The 23,705-nt window shown below is 40.1% G+C and overlaps 1 protein-coding gene across 1 annotated transcript in view; it reads left to right on the forward strand.

Annotated features, from left to right (window-relative positions):
• Positions 1-23,705, forward strand: part of PLCB4 (phospholipase C beta 4) — a 432,769-nt gene that overhangs the window by 254,640 nt on the left and 154,424 nt on the right. The window contains exon 4 of the mRNA XM_082644421.1: positions 9,148-9,246. Within this exon, the coding sequence (XP_082500547.1) occupies positions 9,163-9,246 (84 nt within the window). The 5' untranslated portion in view covers positions 9,148-9,162. The remainder of the gene's footprint in view (positions 1-9,147; positions 9,247-23,705) is intronic.

Consider the following 23,705-nt stretch of genomic DNA (forward strand, 5'->3'; position numbering starts at 1 on the left):
TTATTAAGTTTTAAGAATATTATGTTTACCTCTTAAGTATGATTAATGTTGACCAGGGGAGACAGAGTCAAAGAGTAGATGTTTGTTGTTTTTATTTTATTCCTGTTTAATTTGTGTCTTTTATAAACTCCAGGAAATTATTTTGGACCAAGTGGTGCTTTATTAATAAATAAATATACTTATTATGTATTAATTATGAATTTAATAGATGAATCATGGCAAATGCCTTAGGGTTCTTTAGTTCAGAATTCCTTAAAGACTAAATCCAGCACCACCATAATCTGTTTTATTTCTAAATATAAGTATACTAGAAGTTTCAGAGTTAATACCCAAGTTTTAGTCAGTAATATTAAGTAACTCCTTCCTAAGAATCAGTTATAACTGGTGTGTGTGAGGCTCCTGATGTATAGTCAAGATTTTAATTCTTGAAAGGAAAAGAACATTTTAGAGCTTTATGTATTAGCCTCTTCCTGGTATTTGTTCTTGCCAGGAATTCTGGTGGAAAACATGGACATAGAAATCGATTTATGAGAAAAAATAATTTTAATATCATCTCTTTACTTTCAACACATTTTTCTTGAATATAAAAATTATAGTCACTGTAAATGTTAAAATACAGAAAGTATTTAAAAAAATAAAAATAACCTAAAATTATGTCACCACTGTGTAACTACTGTTTGTACAATATTTTGGTGTATATTTTTCTTGTCTTTTTCCTCTATTAAAAAGTGTGTGTGTGGGCTTCCCTGGTGGCGCAGTGGTTGAGAGTCTGCCTGCCGATGCAGGGGACACGGGTTCGTGCCCCGGTCTGGGAAGATCCCACGTGCCACGGAGCGGCTGGGCCCTTGAGCCATGGCTGCTGAGCCTGCATGTCTGGAGCCTGTGCTCTGCAATGGGAGATACCACAACAGTGAGAGGCCCATGTACCCCCCCAAAAAAAAGTGTATGTGTGTGTTTGTGTGTGTGTAAGGAACGTGTACATAACACATAAAAATTTGGATCATACTTACAAACAATTTTGTAACCAGCTTTTTTACTTGCTTAATAATATATTGAGAACATTTGTATTTGCTTGCCAAGAGTTGTGAATATTTTTAGAAACTATTCTAAATTTGCTCTTGTTCAGCAAAGAACTATTCATTGAAAACATTATTTTTAATGGGCATAGAATATTTAAATACTATCGTATATGTAACAAATTGCTTACTGTTGTTCATATAAAGATGACTCAAATAGCACAGCACTGCTATTCCCCATAAACAGCACAGCAGTGAGAAAGTGTCTTTGTACATAGATTTTGTATACATTTTCAAGGCTATAGAAATATATTGCAAAATTATTTTTCATTAAACTATACAAGAATGCCCTTACCTCCAACCCTGGACTATGCCTATTATCATTTTCTTAGTCCTGAACCCTTTATATGCTTTTTAAAAAGGTTATTTAATGGCTTGATAAAAATGGAGCTATTTTTAGCAAATGGAGAAATTGTCATTAATGATGCAATATATCAGTGTCAAATTAAATTCTTACTTGAATTAAAGCCATTTATTTAAAGGCTCTGGGTGATCTGCTGTAGCTGTACTTCTGTTTTAGAAATATAAGGATTACCTTATTTAAAGATTGAGGAGCAGGACGTTGAAATGTGCTTGATGGAGTCAACTAATTGACTTTTTCATCAGTGGAATTTTTATCCCAACCCTCTGTGTTCTAGGAAACAATGTTGGTTGTTCTCAACATGGGGTCATTTAAGGTCATGGGTTATTTGGTTTAATGAGATTTATATGGTTGGATAGGGAAGGGATTAATTCTTTATGGAACTTTTTTGTTGTAACGTGGAAGGTAAAAGGTAAAAGTTTCACTTAAGAAAATCCATAACTGAGCCATGGTGCCTGTTTGTTTATTTGAAAGCTGTGTGTTATCAAGTGGAAGCAAACGCTTTTTCAGACAAATTCATTTGTTCACAAATAGAAACAAAAAGTGGAGAATGACTTGGTTGGCTTGGGGGAAGCTGCAGGGTTTATTTAAAGTTCGTACTTATTGCTGAGGTGCAAAATTGTTAAATGGCATTTGGATCTAGGGGAAAGATATACTGTAGAAATTACTTTTCAAAGGGGCATTGGAATAGAAGGACAGGAGTTATCTGAGTTCATTTCTAGATGAAATTCTATTCTACTTTTCTTTCTGTCTTTCTTAGATTCAGTTGAACAAACACATGTTGAATGCCCATTCCTCAAGGCAGAGCTGTCCTTTCTCCTTTTCAGATTGATTTGGCAACTTGCTATGCCCAGCTTCAGAGGGCCCACTCTATTTGTTTCCTTGAGCTGCTGTTAAAAAAGTTACCACAAACTAGTGGCTGAAAGCAACAGAAGTTTATTCTCTCGTAGTTCTGGAGGCCAGAAGTATGAAATCAAGGTGTCTGCAAGACCACACATCCTCCAGGCTGGAGAGAAGAACTTGTACCTTGCCTCTTCCAGCTTCTGGTGACTGCCAACACTCCTTGACTTGTGGCCGAATCACTCCAATCTCTGCCTCAGTGGTCACATTGCCTCCCCTTTCGTTTGTGTCAAATCTCCCCCTACCTCCTTTTATAAGGACACTTGTGGTAGCATTGAGGGCCCCCTGGGAAGATCCAAGAGAATCTCTCCATCTTCAAGATCCTAAACTTAATCACATCTGCAAAGTCCTTTTTTGCTATATAAGGTAATGCCTATAGGTTTCAGATATTAGGATATAGGTATCTTTGGGGGGCCGTGATTCAGCCTGCAATACCCAGGACCTTAAATATACCTGATCTCGTGTACACCCCCTTGTCTGCTCTCTACCAGAACATGAGACATAGGTCCAGAAACAAAAAATTATTTGCCAAAGTTTTGGCCCAACTGGCCTGGGGAGAAGAGTTGACTCCATAATTGAGCTAGCATATCTGGGATAGGTAGTCTGGTAAGCTTTGAAGACCACCTTCTAGACAGCAGATTTAAAGATGCGGGGCAGAGCAGACCAACAAACAAAGAGCCGCCCTTCCTCGGTTCACCCCAACTGAATGAGTGAGTGGAGGGAAAGCCATCTTCTTGGGTGATGGGCACATCCTCCTTGAGTATTTGGATCCCCACAGCCGACCTGCGCTCCCTGGTGGTCCTCCCCATGAACGCTTTCAGTCCCTTATCATCTTTAGAAGGAGCTTTTTGCCACTTGCTCTGAAACAAGGTCTTCTAGGGACTGCCCCTCTCTCTCGTCCCCTCCCTGCAACCCTGGGAGTTTTTCCTCTGTAGCCAATGTAACAGCTAATCCATTCCAGTTGCATAAGAATTTAGAAACAAGGAGACTATTTAAAAGCCCACTGGCCTCCCTCCAGTAGTTACTCAAGGTGTTTACTCTGGAAAAGGTACCGAGTTCTATATCCATTTTTTGTGTAAATTCTCCTTTACTTCCCGTGTTCCTTAAGAAGGACCCTTTCCTGTGGGCTCTGTGGGGTGAGGTAATGTTCTTCCAGGAGACAACTGAACCATGAAGTATCTTGTAAATGAGACCTTAGAAGGCTAGCCAGAAAATTTGAGGAGAGGAGCCTTTGGCATGGCAGTGAAAGCATTTTGTTTTTGTTTGCTTTTTGATTTTTTATCAGTTAGCTGTGGGTGGAGCTTTGAGATCATTGCAAACAGAGTGGCCAGTTCCCCGCTCCCTGACTTTTAAAAGAAGTAACTATTTGTCCCTTTAACTTTTTCTGGAGTCAGTTGGATTGTGACACATACCTCATTTATTCCCGTTTAATAGTCAATTACCTGGATCAAACTGTTATTAAACATGACTGGCTGGCCCAATGTTTTCTGGTCTGCAGGTCATAGTTGTACCATCTACATAAAATAAGCCAGCCGCTGCCCCTAATGACAGACCTGAGGAAGTATTTCCGAGACAGTTCAAGGAGCAGTCCCCCTCCCTCCCCCAAATCCTGTTTAAAACTGGGAAAATTCAGGATACTCCAATGTCATTTTTCTGAAATGCCATCTAACTTGTTCAGAAATCCAAAGCTCAGGAAAAGTAAGCAGTGAGATGAGCTCCTACCTCCACTGTCAAGCTCTTTAGAGATTAAGGTCACAATTACCCTCCTCTTTTCATTAGCTCCCACCAACATCCTTCACATAATTAGACCATTATGATGAAATTAGTACCCAAGGTAGACATGAATATTTTAGTAGTAAGGATAGTAGTGAAATCGGAGAAACCTCATGTACTGAGGACGTCTGCCATGTGTCCTTTTACTGAAAAGATCCTGGGAGAACTGGAGTTAAGCCAACGAAAGATGACACAAGTTGATCTAAGCTGTCTTTTTATTTCACTTTTGGTGTGAGCATTTCATATTGCAAGCCCCTTGTTGCTATTCCCTTTACAATAAAACCAAAGGAAATATTGAAAGGGTTGGTTGGCAGGAGTGGGAAGGTCATAGAACACATGAAGTCCTGCAGAGGAGAGGGGTTTTGCCCACCGGGGAAGCCACCATGTTGTTTCTTCATCCTTCTTTCATGCTAACACTTAGGTCCCTGTAGTTGACTCATCTTATTATAGGTCACTGAACAACACGTCCATGATAGCCTGAGGGGGGTCTGCAGGTCCGTTTTTCTCTGTAGATCTGTTTTACAACATAGAAGACAGGAATGCACATCACTGCACTAGAAGCTTTCTTTGACACAGCCTTGGGTGGAGGGGCTGTGTTTGTGGACACTGAGAAATGGGTATGGAAAGACAGAGAGAGAGGCAGATGAAGAGGAGCAGAGAAGCAGAGAGAGAGAGGAAGAGAGACCCAGTCACAACCATTGTGGGAGATTGAGACATGGACCAACCTACTCACAGAGGGACTCTCTTCTCCCACTGGCATAGCTTGTCTGTCTTGGCTTTCCATGGGAGGCCTTGGTACTGATGAATGGAGGGCTGCTTCCTGCCTCAGTCTGGGCTGGTTAGAATGCCCCTCATGCTTTCATCAGTTTTTATCCTGGTCAGTAATAAATACTGCATGAGTTCCTCCTTCAAACACCAATGGTTGCCATTGGGAAGAAGCTATCTTGAAACGTGACCTAATGTGCTCTTCGTCTGCTTTAAATTATTTGGGACTAAAGATTCATGCGTCTGCCTATCTGTGTGATTTCAACTTTTTCTTCTCCTTTTTGAAATTTGCATTCGTTTTTATTTACACAAGCAGCACATGAATGCAGGAATATATTTCCATAATAAAAAAAGTCCAGGACAGAGATAACATGAAAGATACCTTGACTTTCAGCCCCAAGCTTTGTTCCCTCCCCAGAAGTAAGCAGAGTCATAAATTTGCAAGGTTCTTTCCAAACTTTGTAATAATTTATTTATATGCACGAATATTTACCTAGAAAAATATATAGTTTTGCCTTGTGTGTGTGTTTTTACTATACTGTTCATGTCATTCTGTGGCTATGTATTTAGGTAAATGGTGTCACACTGTTCCTATTCCATATCATTACATGGCTTGCTGCAAAAACGTGGTTTTCATTTAATGGTATATGTTAGAGACTTTTCACGTTCAGCTTCACATCATCTTGTAATGTGCACATGTATTAGACTTTGCTTCTTAGTGAATCACATTGATTGTTTTCAGTGTGGAAACATCCCAAATTATTCTTTCAGTAACTTTCTGGAATAGATTGGTTTATATTTTACCAGAGGTTTTTCTCTGTGAGAATAAGCTCTAGGGTTGGTTGGTTGGTTTCTTATTAACCCTTTGTGGTGTCATTGTCAGGGTCTGATAGGGACTTGTGAAATGAGTCGGGTAGTAGCTTTATTTTATTATTTTATTTTATTTTTTTTATGCCCTAGAAAAATGTAGGTACACAGATTTACCTTTTCCTAGAAGATTTGGTAGAACTCACCTGTAAAACCATCTGGGCCTAATCTTTTACTATTTTTTTCAGTTTCTCCCAAGATCACTGGTCTGTTTAAGCGTTCTGCTCATTTGTTGAGCCAAATTTATTTTAACTTTGAAAAACATCCACTTTAAGTTTTCAAATATTTTGGTTAAAGTTATACATAGTATCTCTTATGGTGTTCACCTTCTCTCTGTATTTACACTCCACCTTTCATCATGGATATTGTGAGTTTATGGTTCTTCCTCATCCTCCTTCCTGCCCCGACTCTCTCTCTGTCTCTCTCCCCAACACCTGCCAAATTTTCTCTAATATATGCATATTCAGAAAATAATTAACTTTTACCAGTCATTGTTTTACTATTTGGGATTAGGTTTTAATGTACATATAGTACTCCCATCTTTCATTTCTAAGAAGTTTATAATTTTTGACTATTCTGCTCAAATCAAGAATTATTTAGAAGTGTGTATGTTTATGTTTAATTCATATGTGTGTAGGTTTTACACACTCTCTGTCATTAATTTATAAGTTGGCCTAGTCGTGGTCAGTAAGCATGGCCACTGTAATTTCTGACTCTTGGAAAGTACTGAGATTTTCTCTGTGGCCTAATCATGATCAGATTTTGAGATTGTTATATGTGTTTGGGGAAGCCAGGTACAAAGAGAGAATGAAGGAAAGATATATGTGTGTGGGGTGGACCTAAACTCATTAAGTAATATATTTCAATTATGTTAACTTGAGTCATTTATATTGTTTTGGTTAAATTTGTGTGATTTTCAAATCCTCAGTATTCTTCCATTAATTTATGAGAATCATTATCTCCTAATATGTTTGTGACTTTGCCTGTTTCTCTTTGTATTTTCAGTTTTTCAATCTATGTTTTGATGCTGTGTGGTCACATATCTAATGTTAATGACCTGAAAAATTTTGATCACCCCTTCTCTTAATATGACTTATCACTGTCTCTTGCTTTTTTCCTTGAAGTCTATTTTGTCTAATATTATTAGTGTTACATCTCTTCCTTTCCCAGCATGTGCCTGTTATATCTTCTTTTCATCCCTTCATTTTCAAATGTCCTATATAATTTTTATTTTATAAATATTTCTGATAAACAACTATAATGTTACCTAATTTGAAAGCCTCTGTCTTTTATAAATGGATTTAGCCAATTCATATTTATTACAGTTAGTAATACATTGTCATTTTACTTTGTGTTTTCCAGTTATTGTGTGTTCTTCTTTTTTTTCCCCTCCTTTCCCACATCTTTTGTCTGTTTCCTTTTTAAAGGAGGCTCACATTTCTTCATTCTATTTTTTCCCTCATTTATTTGCAAGTTATACTTTCCATTTAAAATTTAATATTAGGAAAATTCTTAAATTTTTAACACTCATAATTGATCTTCTATTTTTCTGCCAATATCTAGAGTTTTAACTACCTATATCACACTCCCTAAAATGTTTTTTACCTCCCTTTGTTCCATATTTCCTTCCCTCCAGCACCTACCTGTGTTGATATAATCTGGAATTTGGATGCTAGATTGTAATTTCTATATCTTTTTCTTTTTGTATAATACATAAGACTTAAGAGTAAAATTTGTCTCTTTTTTAAACTTTTTTCTTCTTTCTTCCTTCCTTTCTCCTTCCTTTCCCCTTCCTTCCTTCCTTCCAACCTTACTTCCCATATCTCTTATTTTTCTATATTTCGTTTTCTTCTTGACCGAATATATAATACATTAACTCTTTCAGAGTAGGTTATTAAACCTTTTTGATACCTAGAAAGTCTGTAAATATATCTTCTCCTAACAATTAAACCATTATTCCATTGGTCACAGAGTTTCTAGTCCACAGTTACTTTCCCTCAAAACTTTGCAGTTACTGCTCCACTGTCTTCTCATGTGTAATACTCTGATGGTGTGCCTGATTCCATGCTGATTGCCATTCAATTCTAAATTGTCTTCTCTCTATGCATCTCTGAGAAATTTTGTAACTTCTCTTTATATTGTTTGTTCTTAGTCACTTCAAAGAATGTTTAGGTGTGTGTATCTTTTCCCCCATTTATACCTACTGCATCACTGGATTTTTTCACACTGAGAGCACAAATATTCAGATTTCAGAAATGTTCTTCTACTATTCCTTTAATTGTTCCCATCTTTCCATTGGATTTACTTTCTCTCTTTCTAATAGAAGACATCCTTCTATAAGGTGGTTTTTGAATCTTCTGTTTCCATTTTCCATCTCTCTAAATTTTTCAGTCATGCTTTCTGTTTCTTTTTGTGTTGTATTCTGTAAGAATTCCTTGGCTCAGCACTTCATATGAATCCTCTTTACAGGGAAGGTCACCTATTTATTAGGAGTTTGACTACAACAATCTTTTTTAAATTTCTAGAATCTGTAGTTAATTGTGTTTTGGGAAGAGAATCCACTCTTTCCTCCCTCTGAGGATATCAGCCATCCTTAAGTCAAAGTCAGATTCTGTTTGTCCTGTTAACTCTATTTTCTTGGGTGTAAATTCTTCTATTTACTGTGTTTGGTGTCTGCCTTCTGTGTTCTTTGCATTGCTCAAATATTTGGTGATTCTTATTGGTGATCCTTTTCATTTAAGACGCCCTGTTTACAGCTATTGCATGCACACCATGGTGCAGGATGCTAAGAAGGGTGGGTAAAAGGAACACCCAGTTCTTCCTAAGTGTAGGCAGCCACTCTGGACAATGCCAGCCTCCCTTCAATGTCATACTCACTGCCTATGCTACAAAGCAGACATTCTGTTGTTCACTGCATGGTCCAAGGGAGGAAGGGGTGAGAGAGGGCTAAAGAGAGGACCAAGAGAAATAAAAATTACAGCTACTCCTAGTTGATTCTACAACCCTATCACCTGTCGACTCCCCCGGCCATGAGTTCACCTTGTAGTGGAGGCTTGTAGATCCTCTCTCTCTGTGCAGCAGTCCTCTGCTGTATGTAGGTTTAGGTGTGTGGTTTCTTTCTTTTATCTGATGATATCAGATTTTATATATACATAATTATTTTATAGGATTTGAAGAGGAAGGGGGAAGCTTCTCAAACAATCACCAAATGATCACCAAACAACCAGGAGAAGGGAATTCAGGGTCAGATGAAGGGAAGAAGAAAAAAAAAAAGACAATTTATGGACTTAGTCTATGTGTATGAAGAAAAGCTTTTGCAAACACGTAAATATCAAATGATTAACCTTTGATCTTCACTTGTTTTTTAATTGTGTTCACTAATGAGATACCCTTTTTCACTTTCAGGTCTTAAATATAATCATGGCCAAACCTTATGAATTTAATTGGCAGAAGGAAGTTCCTTCGTTTTTGCAAGAAGGAGCAGTTTTTGACAGATATGAAGAGGTAAAGAAGCATTATTAATCATTTCTCTCAAAACATTCTTATAATTATTTCATTTTAATCACAGTATTGAGTAAATAGTCTTTGACATAAGTAAGAATATCCTGGAGATTTATAAGCTGGAATAGTTGGAAAGAGTCAAAGTTATGAGATATAATAATAATGATAATGATACTATAATTTACTGAGCACTCTCCCTGTGCCAGATATAGTAATAATGATGATACTATAAATTATTATGTGCTTACTGTGTGCCAGACAACTTTCTAAGCACTTCCTGTGTATTATTTGTTCAATTCCTTATAATAACCTTATAAAATTGTTGCCATTATTATGCTTGTCTTACAAATGAGTTTCATGGAGTAATAGTTTTTGCTTAATGAAGTGCTTCTGTCAGGCTTTCCTCATAACACTTTCTATTTGTCATAACTGTAGTAGTGATTGGACTTTGTGCTGGTCACGTGCTTTGCTCATCTCATTTATACACATCAGTTTGACCAAAGCTTTGTGTGCCTCTGCTTCTATTATTTATTGCTTGTGCCCTTGCAAGGTGGTGATAGCTCCAGACTTTCTAGAAACCAGGGGCTTTGGGCCACCTGTCTGTTCAGAAGGTTTAGGACGGAGAGTGGAAGCCTCCTTTGCATTGTTAACATGTTGTTTTTCTTAGAGTTTACTTGAATTTGAGGTGACTTGTGGAGGGGTGTGTGATGATACTGTGTTGCCTCTAAGGCGAAGTAAGATGCAAAACTTGTTCAGACTTCATGCAGAGTCAGAGTTGGTTCCCTTCAAAATCAGGGGAATGTATGTGGCTCATCGTGGTGGCCTCCCAGGGGTTCAGATCATCAGGCCTTTTTGTGAGGTCTGTGGGCTGACACAACTCACTAACTGGTTGACTTGAGTTTTCAAAAATATGTATCATAATACTCTCTAGATTTGTACCATAGTAGTTTTGTGTAAACAGAAGCGAGAAAGGCAAAGGATGGACCCAAATGTAGTCAGTATTCTTCATACTGAATTGAAGTATTGTGATGACAGCTATCTATACTACTGAAACTTTACTGCTTCCCTGAAAGAACATCATTCTGCTATAAGAAGAAACAAAACAATTTTCTACCACCTGGAGGCAACCATTGTTAACTCTTTTGCAGTTTTCTTCTAGTCTGTTTTCTAATTGTTTTTCCTCTTCCATAGTTGTCATCATAGAGTAATCTTGAAAATACAAATCAGAACCTCTTCTTCCTCTATTTAAAATGCTTCCATGACTCCCTCTTGTAGGATAAAGGTGACTCATCAGAATGCAATACAAGTCTTCCATAATTTGGCTCCTGCCTAATTCTACAGCCTCATTTCCCACCAGTTTTCTACAAACACTCTCTGTTTTAACCCTAAGAATACGCTTAATATTCCCCCAATAAACTATTCTATTTCATGCTTTGTGCTTACTTGTGCCTTTTCCTGAAAGGCACTTATCCCTCCTTGTTTGACTGGAAAACTCCTATTTATCCTTCAGAACCCAGATGAGAAATATTTACTCTTTGATATCTCCCTTGACCCATTTGATAAGAATTGATCACTCCTTTGTGTTACCACTAAACTACCCTTGCACATACTATACTGCAGTCACATTTCATTTAATGTTTTTGTCTTTCCTAGTATACTCTGAGTTTCTTGAGGTCAAGGACCATATTTTACTTATCTTTTTCTCTCCAGGGACTAGCAGAATGCCTACAATTGCCAAATTCACTGTAAATATCTAGTATCAAAAGGGATTTTAGGGCTTCCCTGGTGGTGCAGTGGTTGATAGTCCACCTGCCGATGCAGGGGACACGGGTTCATGCCCCGGTCCGGGAAGATCCCACATGCCACAGAGCAGCTAGGCCCGTGAGCCATGGCCACTGAGCCTGCATGTCTGGAGCCTGTGCTCCGCAACAGGAGAGGCCACAATAGTGAGAGGCCTGCGTACTGCAAAAAAAAAAAAAAAAAAAAAAAAAAAAAGGATTTTAAAGGACATGGAAGCAACCTAAGTATCCATCGACAGATGAATGGATAAAGAAGATGTGGCACATATATGCAATGGAATATTACTCAGCCATAAAAAGAAACAACATTGAGTTATTTGTAGTGAGGTGGATGGACCTAGAGTCTGTCATACAGAGTGAAGTAAATCAGAAAGAGAAAAACAAAGACCGTTTGCTAACACATATATATGGAATAAAAAAAATGGTTCTGAAGAACCTAGGGGGAGGACAGGAATAAAGACGCAGACGTAGAGAATGGAATTGAGGACAGGGGGAGGGGGAAGGGTAAGCTGGGATGAAGTGAGAGAGTGGCATGGACTTATATACACTACCAAATGTAGATAGATAGCTAGTGGGAAGGAGCCACATAGCACAGGGAGATCAGCTCCGTGCTTTGTGACCACCTAGAGGGGTGGGATAGAGAGGATGGGAGCGAGACGCAAGAGGGAGGAGATATGGGGATATATGTGTAACTGATTCACCTTGTTATAAAGCAGAAACTAACACACCCTTGTAAAGCAATTATACTCAAATAAAGATGTTGTTAAAAAATAAAGGGGGATTTTAGATACAATTGATTCCAACTCGGTTTGGTTTTATTATAGTTTGTTCATTTTCTTGATAATTGAAATGGTGAGAGGTCCTTGAGACCTGTGTGGAAATCTGTACTTCAACACATTCAAAATATTAGAGTAAATCATATCTAATTTTCATCTTTTAAATTAAAAATTATCAATATCAACAATTTGATAGAGTTCAAGCTGAATGCAAAGTAAGTTCACTTGACTACTTTTGTCCACTTTACACAACTTGGCAAGGAGGCCAAGGGCTAACTTAGAGGCATTTCCAAGCCTTTTCTCCCAGGTAAGTCAGGTCTAGGTTGAGTACCAGCGCCACCATGTTGATGGCCATTGCCCTTCATTATAAGCTGGCGAGTGACATCTCTCCCTGAATCTGCTAGAGTATCCCAAAAGATTTGTGGTTTTCTGAGGCAGTTTCCCAGGCTCTGGACATCTATAGGATAATTAAAAAATACTTCCTGGCTTCCAGTTCCTCAGAGAAGGTCATTTTGAAGAGATTAAATGTAATCACTGGCTGAGTATCTCTTCTGCTGTCATATAAGCAGAAACCAATTAGAGAAAGAGTACTATTTTTTGATAAAGTGAAATGTGATTTGATGAACTGGAAGTTTATCATCATTGAATCATTTTTATTTCTCATGATTTTTTTTGGTTATTAATCATCATAACTCACTTATATTTAGAAAATACTGATGACTTGCACTTCTAAAGGCATTTACTTTTCTTCCAGGTTCCTCTGAAAATGAGGTAAAGCTAGAAGGAAAGAAATCTTAACAAGTATTAAATACAATCTTGCTAAGCTTTCGACTTTCTTAAGTGCTATTTTACTAGGATTATAAGCAAAAACTTTTCAGCTTCATAAAGTAAATAATGCCTCTTCATAAAACATATCAAACTGGTGTTGACCTTAAAAATAAAACAGTTATTTTATCAGCAAAAATGGGTTTACTTAGGAATAGAAGAGGAGTTGCAATTCAGGACAAGGAAGCTACGGCAAAAGCCATAGACAAGTCCATAGAACAAAGAAGGGGAATATTATTGTAGAGACAAAAAGGAGGAAGTCAGGAGGGGTTGTTTTGAACAAAAATCCATTGGAGAAACGTGTGAGTTCAGGGAGCTGGCAGGTTACTCAGGGGCTACGTTGCTGGGCTAGTCAGTATCTTGTTGGAGATGCCATGCACATCTTTTCCTTTTGGGGGCCTGTAATTGGTGATTCTTTCCTATTGATGATTCTTCTCTGGGATCTGTAACTGTCAATTCTTCCCATAGTTGATGTCCAGTGGTACCTTGTGAGAGCTTCTCCTTCTGGCCTCCTGACTCCATTTTAGTAAGGTTTCCCTTTATTAATTTTCAAACCAGAAAGCCAAATAGTGTTTCAAATGGGACTGTAGCCAGTTGTTCTTATTACAATCGACCTTTGAATAACACAATTTTCAACTGCGTGGTCCACTTTTATATGGATTTTTTACAATAAATACCTATCACAGTACCACACAATCCGCAGTTGGCTGAAATCAGCGGATGCGGAACCACGGATATGGAGGGTTGACTGTAAAAGTTATATTCATATTTTCAGCTGCACTGGGGTTGGCAGCCCTAAAACCTCACATTGTTCAAGGCTCAACTGTATTTCCCTATTCTGTAAGATTTAGTTCTTTAGAGTCACGGCCATTAACATTTTCAAGGCACCAAATATAAGCAGCGAAATTTGTTTCTACAGTTTTTTGGATGAACAGCGGGGAGAAATGACAGCTGACAGCAAGTGGGAGGAACAGGAATTAGAGAAAACACAACCTGATCATCCCAAAAGTGCCACGGCAAAGGGGCCATTTGTGAAGGGGCATAAACGCCTTCAGCACCATATGGCAACTAACATTATCATGACGGTCTGAAGGATCGGGTAAACATTAAATTGTGTTCCACGTATTGGTTTAAAGAAGGCAGGGAAGTGTTTTAATCAGTGGGTGAGCATTCACTAGATCAGAAAAAAATAGCATTTACTAACCACTGTTTTATAAATATGTATTATTTTGCCTATAAATGCAACTAGTGCAACTGTATTTAAGCATTATTTTATTATTTCTGCTGAGGGATTTCTTCTGAGGTAGCCCAAAATTTCAGGAACTGCAGCCTGCATTGTAGTCTCTGATTGTATTCTCCTGCCACTTTGAAAGCTGTTTTTATCTGACTTTACTTGACTTTAAGTTACTCACATGAGAAATATATTTTGTTTCCTAAGTGGTACAACAAGTGGTGTAAAAATCTTTAGACATTTTTCTATCACAGAGGAGAGAAACAGCAGCGCTTTTTAAAACCCATGCAGCCCAAATGTCTCTAACTCAACTGGCACCCTGACTTGCCTTTCGTGTCCTTGTTAAAGGGCTGAAGACCCCATCCTCTGGCTATTCAGGGCTCTCTCCAGCCTTTCCTAGAATTCCTAGGTGCCTACAGCTGCCTTGTGATCACTCAGCTCCTCAGTGCCGTCATACCTGACTGTTCCCTGCTCTAATTTATTTCTCTCCCTAAACCCATTATATCACTGAACCTCAGGAACAAGGATGTTGTGTGAAATAGGCTTTTATTAAAAATTTGGTGGTAGCAGAGGAGAATTACAGCATGCAGTAGGAGACAATAGATATCATGAGGAATAAATTTCAGAGGTCACCCGGGGCAACAGGTGTCTCTCTCATTGCCTTATTTTTTGCCCCACTCTTCCACCAAGAAGCATGTTCCTGTTTCTTTTCTTTTTTGATCTCTCACTCAGAATCCTTTTCTAATACACTCTTTTCCTTTTTCCCCTATGCCTCTTATTCCAATTAGAAACAAACAAAAAAAAACAATAAACAACTCCCTCTCAAACCAAGGAGGAAAACGGGAAATTCTGGTCCCTTCTCATCCTGAGCAGTGTGGTTCCTTGTCCAGCTGAAACTCTCCCATCCAGACTCTCATGAGACCTCCACTTTTGCGTAACTTTGAAGGGCAACGGATATACTTAAACACACAAAAATTTTAAAGACCTTTCTCCCTTGAAAGAAAAGTGGTCTGTCGTCCTTCTAGAGAAGTGGTCACCAGCAGAACTTTGCAGTGATGGACATGGTCTGTATCTGGGCTGCCTGTTACCACATGTGAAGAGGATTGTGATGCACAGTTGGTAATCTCAGGGCTTTTGCCCCCACCTGTGCACAAAATCTAGACTGCACTTATTTTTCTTAGAGTGCAAGAGTTTCTCTTTAGCAAAATTAATTCAGTTTGACATTGGGAAAGCAAACAAACAAAACAACAACAGCAAAAGTGGCCAGTGAGACTGAGGAACTGAGGTTTTATCTTAATTAATTTTATTTAAAGCTTACATAGCAACATGTGGCTGGTGGCTCTCTTATTGGACAACACAGTTTTCTAGACAATTAGCTTAAATTACAACCAGATTTTAAAATACCATCCTCTTTCCACAGCACGTAGAAAGAGCTCTCAGTTTGCTTAACTGGGATCTGCAGTTTCATCAGCCACGTCTTCTTAGTGGCAGCCAGAGCAGAGATTTGAATGTTTTATAGCTGACTCCCCTCCCCCACCACCCCACATCCCAAATGCCAGCTTGGGTTGGGCTATCCCTTTTCCTCACCTGTGGGATTTTGTATCTGAGGCAGGCTGCCGGGTTGGAGTGCCCTTTTCTGGAGAAGCCTTGGTCTTTATTACTAACCCCTCCCACTCGCCATCCCCAAATCCCTCCCCTGCACACACACAGAAACGGAGCCCCTTGGTGCTCACAACTGCTGCCAGGAAAACAGAAACAGTTATGGTAGTTGCCAATCCCAGAGGAATATGGAAGTACAACACCAATAAAAGCTAAAGTGAGGCCAAGTGGGACAGGCCGAATTTGGCCTCTTTCCAAGGTAGTTCTGAAACCAAACTGTAGGGCACTCAGTGAAGCTCCAAAAGGCCCAGGCACCCTACATACCCCAGGCTGCACATCAGTGAAGCAAATAATTTAACAAATATAATTTGCAAAAAACTAAAAACACATCCTCATAGAAAGCATTTTGACTGAAAGATTTATTTAGCTCCTCAGTGAGGACACCAGCAGGATGATAAGTCTAGCTGTAAGAGCACTGGAGGAAGAGGAAAGGAAAGCTGCAACAAGCTTTGTCAATTAGATACAAAACCAGTTCCTGCCCTGGAGGGTAATAAAACCGTAACCCCTGAGGTTGTCTTTTCTACCAGACACAAATCACATGCATCCCTTACAGAACAAAAAAAGGCTGCAACTTATCTAGTGAACTTCAGAAAATCTGAGCCCTAAACTAGAGTAAATAATAAGTCAAACAAGGGGGCATTCTTCTAGAGAAATAAATCATCCTTGGGTGGGTCTCTAGACAGTGTTCCTGTGTAATGTGGAAAGGATACATAGCCATCTTTTAATCTCATTCCCAGTTTTGGGTGATTTAAACTCAATTGTACCCACAGAGGTAGGATATCCAGCTTACAAAGTAGAAAGTGGAGTTGTAGCACATTATTTGTATTTACAGTGAAAGATACAGAGTCGTCATAATGATAACAATTCTGATCATATTTATTAGTCTTTCAATGTTTAGAGTCAACCTAATGGTAGACAAAATATTTAATTATTATTGACAAAACAAAATGAAAAATCTATTAACTTTGTCAGTGCAAAGTAAGGGTACAGACAGATCTTGGAAAGGAGAACTAGTTGGAGACACAGAGGAAAAACCAGAGGCTTAATATTCTCAGTGGGAGGAAATGGTGATAGTTAGTTGATGGAGCATGAAATAGAGGCTTCTGTCTGTTATTTAAAGCCAATCACAAAACCAAAAAGAATGTGATTTCACATTTGGAAGGGAGAGGAGGAAAAGTAGGGAAATGAGTTAAATGGAGTTCCATTTCTGAGTTGTTATCCTAAGGAACCTATCAATATTACTATGTGTGCCTGGTGGATAATTAGTTCAGTTATTCGCTGTCTTGCCATGAGTCCTGCTTTCTTCAAGCTCCAGTCCCTACTAGAGTTGGACATTTAAAACAAAACAAAAAATGTGTTATATCACTTTATTGTCCACCAAATTATGTCCAGATGTCTTGGTTTGATACTGCAGGTCCTCAGCATGTGGCCCCAGATGTCCTACCACCCTCACCCCTGTGCTTTCCCCCCCACAGTCACATTGCAATGAGGAAGGTGGCAGATTGTACCCCTTGTGGGGTGAGGAGACCAAGGTGGGCAGTGGGTCCAGGGGACTGACCGAGAAGGCCTCAGAGAGCAAGCCCCCTTCGGTCTGCGTATTGGTGGGTGAGTCCATTAGGGGATCAAAGCACAGCTAAGATGAGGGGACAGTCCGAGCTCCTGCAAGGGCATGGGTGTGGGATGGGGGTGTGGCTTGTCTGTCTGGGGTAGGAGGGCAGGTGGTGAAGGCAGGAGCTGCAGCTGCAGAGATGAACAGTGTCCCACCATAAATGCTTTACTTTCCAGCCCAAGCAGTGGCACTAGATCCTGAAGGCTCTAGGGATCCTTCGATGGATATTTTTTAGCAGGAAAGAGTGAAGTCTGAATATGACTGTCAAGTGGGTCTGGCTGATTAGTTGTGTCTGGGAGGGTAGACGTGGGATTGAATGGCTGGATAGACAGTCATTCAGACACATGGGAAATAAGAGGAGGGGTGGAGGATGGAAATGAATTAGAGGATTTTCTAACCTGGTGGATGTAGAAGGTGAGGGAGAGTAAGAAGTGTAAAACAAGGTTGGGATTTCCAGCCCAGGAAGCTGGGTGGGCGCTGATGCTGGAACAGAGAATGTCAGAGAAGGGGTAATTTATAGATGTGCTTATGGGGTTCTTCTTCATGAAATCAACGGTACTTATCATTGTATGTTCTGTTGTACCCCAGAAGCATTTCACATATACAGAAATCACATAAGTTTTAGTTAAAAATAAACTGCACAAAAGGAGAATTGACAAACATAGTAAACTACCCAAGAGGATGAACAAATGGATGCATTTCCTTCCTTCCTCCGTCCTCCACTCCCAGGGCTGCTGTTGACATCCTGGCTGGAGTGGGCATCGTGAGCAGGGGCATGGTATGAACAGAAGTCTGAGAAGAAGGCAGAAGCCTCATCGCGTACAGCAGCAGTTCTGAAAGTGTGGTCCACAAACCAGCATCATCAGCATCACCTAGGACTTTATCAGAAATACAGATTCTCAGGCCCATCTCATAGATGAATCAGAAACTCCGGGAATGGGCCCAGCAGTGTATGTTTTAACTAGCCCTCTAAGAGACTTGGATGCACATCTGAGTATGAGACTCAGTGGTCATAGGACCAGGATGGGGAGCTTGGACTTCTTTCTGAGTGTTATGGGAAGCCATTTTCAACAGGGACTGACGTGATCTGGTTTACATTCTGGTGACAGTTACCTTGGTAGCTGTGTGGAGAATGGATTTGTACGGGCGGGGTGCAAAGTGCACACCGGAGGTACAGAGTATGGTTAGAGAACACCAGAAGTTTAATTTAAGGAAGGTGAGCTAGAATCTTAGTCCTTCCTTTTACTTGGTGTATCTCTACAGGCAATTTTCTTAATATCACTGTGCTAGAAAAGGGGAGCTAGGAAGGTAGGTGGGTCTGAAGAGTATGTATTATATTTCATCTAAGGATCCTATGATTCCAAATGCACCTGCCTTCAGTTACCTCTCTCTTCATCATCATCTTGTGACTTCTTCCTCATATGGTAAGAAAGGTGTGGCCAGAGCCTGAGCACTTAATCACTAAATGACGCTGAAACAATCCAAAGCTGCGAGAGCTAGTATCAGCCGGGGTTTTGCAAGAACGCCAGGACCTGTTCCTTCCTCTAGACCAGCCTTTGAAATAACAGTGCTAATAACATTATCTGTGCTCTCAGACCCCCAAAGCTTAGAGACCATTGTCATCCAAGCAGGAGGTGTTTAAGGAAAGGTCGGTATGGTTTGCAAAATTCTGGGAAGTAAGTGCACTGGAAGACAGAAGACCCTGATTTGAGCCTTGACCCTGACATTTACAAGTTATGACCTTGGGCAAGTCCTTTCACCTGCCTTAGTGAGCTTAGTGGGCTTCTAGGGGCAGAAAATTGTGGGACGGTCAATACATGGTGAAACTAATGGAAGATCAGGGTTATTTTAAGTAAGGTTTGTGCAGACACATCTTGGTGCTGACTTTCTTCTTCATAGCCACAAAACTCCCTGGAGGGGGGCTATATGGAAGTCTATTTCTCAGAAGTTTCTGCTTTAATTAGATAAGGGAAGCTCTGAACAGGTTTCTTTCTGCATTTGTTGATTCTCAATTGCCTTAGGCTCAGAATAATCCATATGCAAAGTGGCATATATTGGGATGGCATGTTCTAATTCCCTTCAGTGATTTAGGACAGCAACCATTTATGTAGTCTTTGAATCTGTGGGTCAGCCATCTGGGCTGGAATAGGCACACTCAAGTGTTTGCTGGTCCAACTGGGGGCTGGCTGATTTAGGATGGTCTTAGCAGGACCCTCTCATCCCCACCCTACCTGGTCTGTCATCCTCCTGCAAGCAGATGGAGCTTGTTCTTTCCTGCACACAGCCGAGTTTCTGCTGCATGCTCTAGACCAAAGTAAGTGGGGACATTGGGAGGGGCTGCAAAGTCACCTTGCGAGCAGCGAGATTCAGGGAGGGGTGAAGGAGTGTGTCCCTCTCTGCAATCAACCATGGCTATTTTAGGTACTCTTTATGTAATCAATCACCTTGCATTGAAAAGACACAGAACAGGGCTCAACACACTTTTTCTGTAAAGGACCAGATATTAAATAGTTTAGGTTTTGCAAGCCATAGGGTGTCTGTCACAACTACTTAACTTTGTCTTTGTAGAACAAACGCAGTCATAGAACATTCAACAATCTGTAAATGAATGAATGGGCTGTGTTCCAAGAAAATTTTATTTTCAAAAACAGGGCTGTGGTCTGCAGACACCTAGCTTAGAAGACGAATAATGATACATAGAAATGAATAACAAATTAGTTTGGATGGTGATGATGATACTTTCGGGTAATTACTTTTAGCTCAGTCATTTTCCCTTATGAATGTATTATTAAATTTTCAGTTTATTCATCCTCAGTTTTATTCCCTTTTCTCTATAACTGTATTGGCTTTTGCTGAATAATCAGCTATTCTTGTCCAAGATGCTCCAGTTTTGTTTACTTGTTTCTGCTTACTCTTCTCACTTTTATGCTTTTTCCCTCTCTGTGAAGTTTCTTTGGGTTTATGTTTCTTCATTTCTTCACAAAGGTACAAGATAACTCTATTCCCTGGAGGAATAGAAGCATCTCACCCATAAAATGGTGTCTGAGTCAGTCTCATGGAAAACTCTAATACTTGAGATTCATGCTATTCAAGGGTGTAGGAAGGACTTTTTTGTGGGAAGATGAGACATGCATCCACTAGGAAGCTAGAGAAGGAAATCCGGGCTGGCGTTCAACTTACAAGGAGCTGGTGAAAAAAAAATGAAGCAATACAACACAAAAAGAATGTGTATAAATAATGAGTAAATCAAATATAAGGAGCTAGCTGAGGAGCTACTTAGGTCTCTGGAGTATTACTGCTATGCTAAAGAATTCAGTTAAAATTCAGTGGCTAAAATGACAGTGCTTGTTTTTCTTTTGTTTTTAACATTTGTTTTTAGTTGAAATATAGTTGATTTACAATATCATGTTAGTTTCAGGTGGACAGTGCTAGATTTTATTGCTTTTTTTTTCTACCTGAGTGTAAATAGGAAAATGCACAATTCTGCTCCTTCAAATCTTGCCTATAGCTGCAGGGGAGCAGGAGGTCAATGGCTGTGGTCAGGCATCCTTTTTTTTTTTTTGTGGTACACGGGCCTCTCACTGTTGTGGCCTCTCCCGTTGTGGAGCACAGGCTCCACACGCGCAGGCTCAGCGGCCATGGCTCACGGGCCTAGCCGCTCCACGGCATGTGGGATCTTCCTGGACCGGAGCTCAAACCCCTGTCCCTGGCATCGGCAGGCGGGCTCTCAACCACTGCGCCACCAGGGAAGCCCAGGCATCCTTTAATTAGGGTTGACGAGTGCAGCCTTGTGGATCTCCAGCTTGATGGCGATGGGGCCCAGAGAACATCCTGGCTGCATTCTGTTTGGGATCACACTCTGTTCATGCGTATGGCCTGGCCATTGAATTAATGGAGTCCATTCAAGTGTGAACAAATGAACAGTAGAATGAAATATACAGCCTGTTTTAAAGTGAATCATTTTGAAGTCCCTTCTCAAGTAAGAAAATGGCATTTCTTTAAACTCAGTTTCATGTGAATGAATTCCCTGCTCCTAAAAATGATGATAAATGTTTTCGTTGTTACTGGTTTTGGTTCTTTTTAGGGAGGATGCTTTTCAGTCCTTATGTTCTCAGAGAGAGAGCAGCAAGTGGTCTTGAAAAGCAGGGTTTTAGTTCCCTGCCCAGAAATTGAACCTGAGTAGCCTAGATGTAAACCAGGAATTCTAACCACTAGTCCACCAGGGGCTAAAGGCTAAAAGCAAAGAGGCCCTGAGTCTTGCCCCATTTGAAAACAAGAATGTTTCAAGGAGGTAAAAACTGTAAAATCAGGTACAAAATTTATTATTATTAGCACAACACAACCTGTGGGAGAGCACACAGGGAAACTGTTTATTTAAGGCAGAAGCAAGGCAGAGATTCGAACCCAAAGAGAAAGAGTGTGGGTGTCCTCCCTAATGAGAAGGAGTGCAGTAAAGAGGCAGTTAAATCACTTATATAGGGCAGTTTTTCCAGGTCACTGTTTACCTTGGGCCAATTATCTCGTTTCTTTTCCACACCTCACCTGTCCTAGGACCCTCTCCAACACGCATGTGCGTGTTTTTGCCAAGATGGATTCCAGCACAGAGGCCTGTGGGAGGTTTGAGATCACCTATTATGGGGTGGGGCCCCCTCTCTCTGGGCCCCGGAGGAGGCTTTCTACACATGTGCAGTCCAGGGAGTTCTCCTTGACCTCAGGAGTGGTCATCTTATCTCTTTATTCCATCAGAGTTCAGCTCCTGTCCTTGGTGTGTCTAAGGAAAACAAAGCTCTAATTTTACTTCACTTGGTAAATACCAGCTGTCCAGCCAGGGCCCATCTACCTCCTACCTCACTTGCAGTAGAAATATCTGCCATTGTGAACCCTCACCAGGTGCTCTACAAATGGTATCATTGTGTAAATTCTCTACAGACATTATTTCATTCAAGCCTCCCAAGAACCCTGTTGTTAGGTGGGTCTTTGTAGCCTCATTTTACAGATTACAAAATCAAGCCTTAACATGGTTAAACACCTCCCCTGAGGTGACATAACTCTTCACAGGCTGAGCTGAAAGATGTCATGCTAGCTAGCCTGCAGTGGTTCTCAAAGTGTGATCCCTGCAGCAGCCTTAGCTGCACATGCAGAACTTCTTAGAAGTGCCAATTACAGGCTCCACCCCAGACCTACTGAATCGGGAATGGAAACTGCAGGTGGACTCCAACAGTCTGTGTTTTAAGAGCCCTCTGGGTGATCCTGATGCAGCTTGAATTTAAGAGCCACTAGGCATCGGGCAAGGGAAGGAGTTTTAGACTTCCTTAGAAGGAAAAAATAAAATAAAATAAAATCCATTTAAAGTCCTTTACAACTAATCTCCCCAAACAGGCAATTCAGATAAACAGGGTAAGACTGTTCACTAAAAGAGACTTTTCTTTTTTCCAGAGGAGTTGAACCTATTAGATTTTATTGAGCTCTTCTAGGTGCCAGGCACAGTGCTAAGCACTTGACGTCAGTCATCGCTTTAAACCCGCAGGTGGTTGCGAGGATTAAATGAGGTTGTTTTCCACATTACACAGGTGGGGAAAGAGAAGCTTAAATCAGTTAAGAAATTGCCTACTACCCAACATGTAATCATGGGCAGAGCCAGTCTCCATGACTGATGTCTTGATGAAGAGAACATACAGGAATCACAGCTATCAGTACGATGACTTGACATATTGGAATGGCTGCCATTTGCAAATGATGGGGTTCAGAATATGCCACCCCCAAATGTGGCACACTCAGTATATTGAGTATTTTAAGGTGAAGGAGTTTGAGAAAACAGCAGAAGCAGGACGGTCTCTCTGACCTTCCCATGACTCCCCACCTCTCCTCTGAAACAGGTCATAAAACCCACATGTGAGAGGTGTGCTTCCTACTCCCGGACAAAAGGGGGATCCTTATCTTTTGAAGAAAAAGGGGCTCTGAGAAGAATCTGAACAAACAGCCCTTCCAAAGTTCCCCCCTCCCAGTTTATTACACTTAGCTCATACTCCTCGACTCTCATATTTCTCCACAACTGTCTACTCTTCTGCAAACCCAGCGCAAAAATACTCAAGCTTAACTGCTTCTTCTAGTCCTCGTTTTCATATAAGGGCTCCCAGGTCACCTAAAACTTATATTAAATACATTTATATGCTTTTCTCCTGCTGATCTGTTTTGTCAGTTTAATTTTCAGACCCAGCCAGGGACCCTAAATAGGTCAAGGAAATCTTATTGCTCCCCTACACAAAGAAACATTTTTTGCGGAAATATGTATGATTGAAAAAAAAACCCAAACTACCTATTGAAAAAACACTTTCTGAAGTTCCTTAATGAAGGCTGTTTAACTCTTTTAGTCACCGATTTGCTTTATCTATTTAAGACCACAATTATTATATTACTACAGCCAGGAGTTCTTAACTGTATTCTGCTAAAGAAATGAGGATGGGCAAAAAAATTATTTTTCATTTATTTGCCCCTAAGAGCAAATAACTGCCTCATAAGCAACCCTAAAAACACTAGTACCTCTACCTTAGAATCAGTGAAAA

Source organism: Mesoplodon mirus (genome assembly GCF_964341445.2).
Source record: "Mesoplodon mirus genome assembly, chromosome: 15".
In the NCBI taxonomy this organism is placed as follows: Eukaryota; Metazoa; Chordata; class Mammalia; order Artiodactyla; family Ziphiidae; genus Mesoplodon; species Mesoplodon mirus.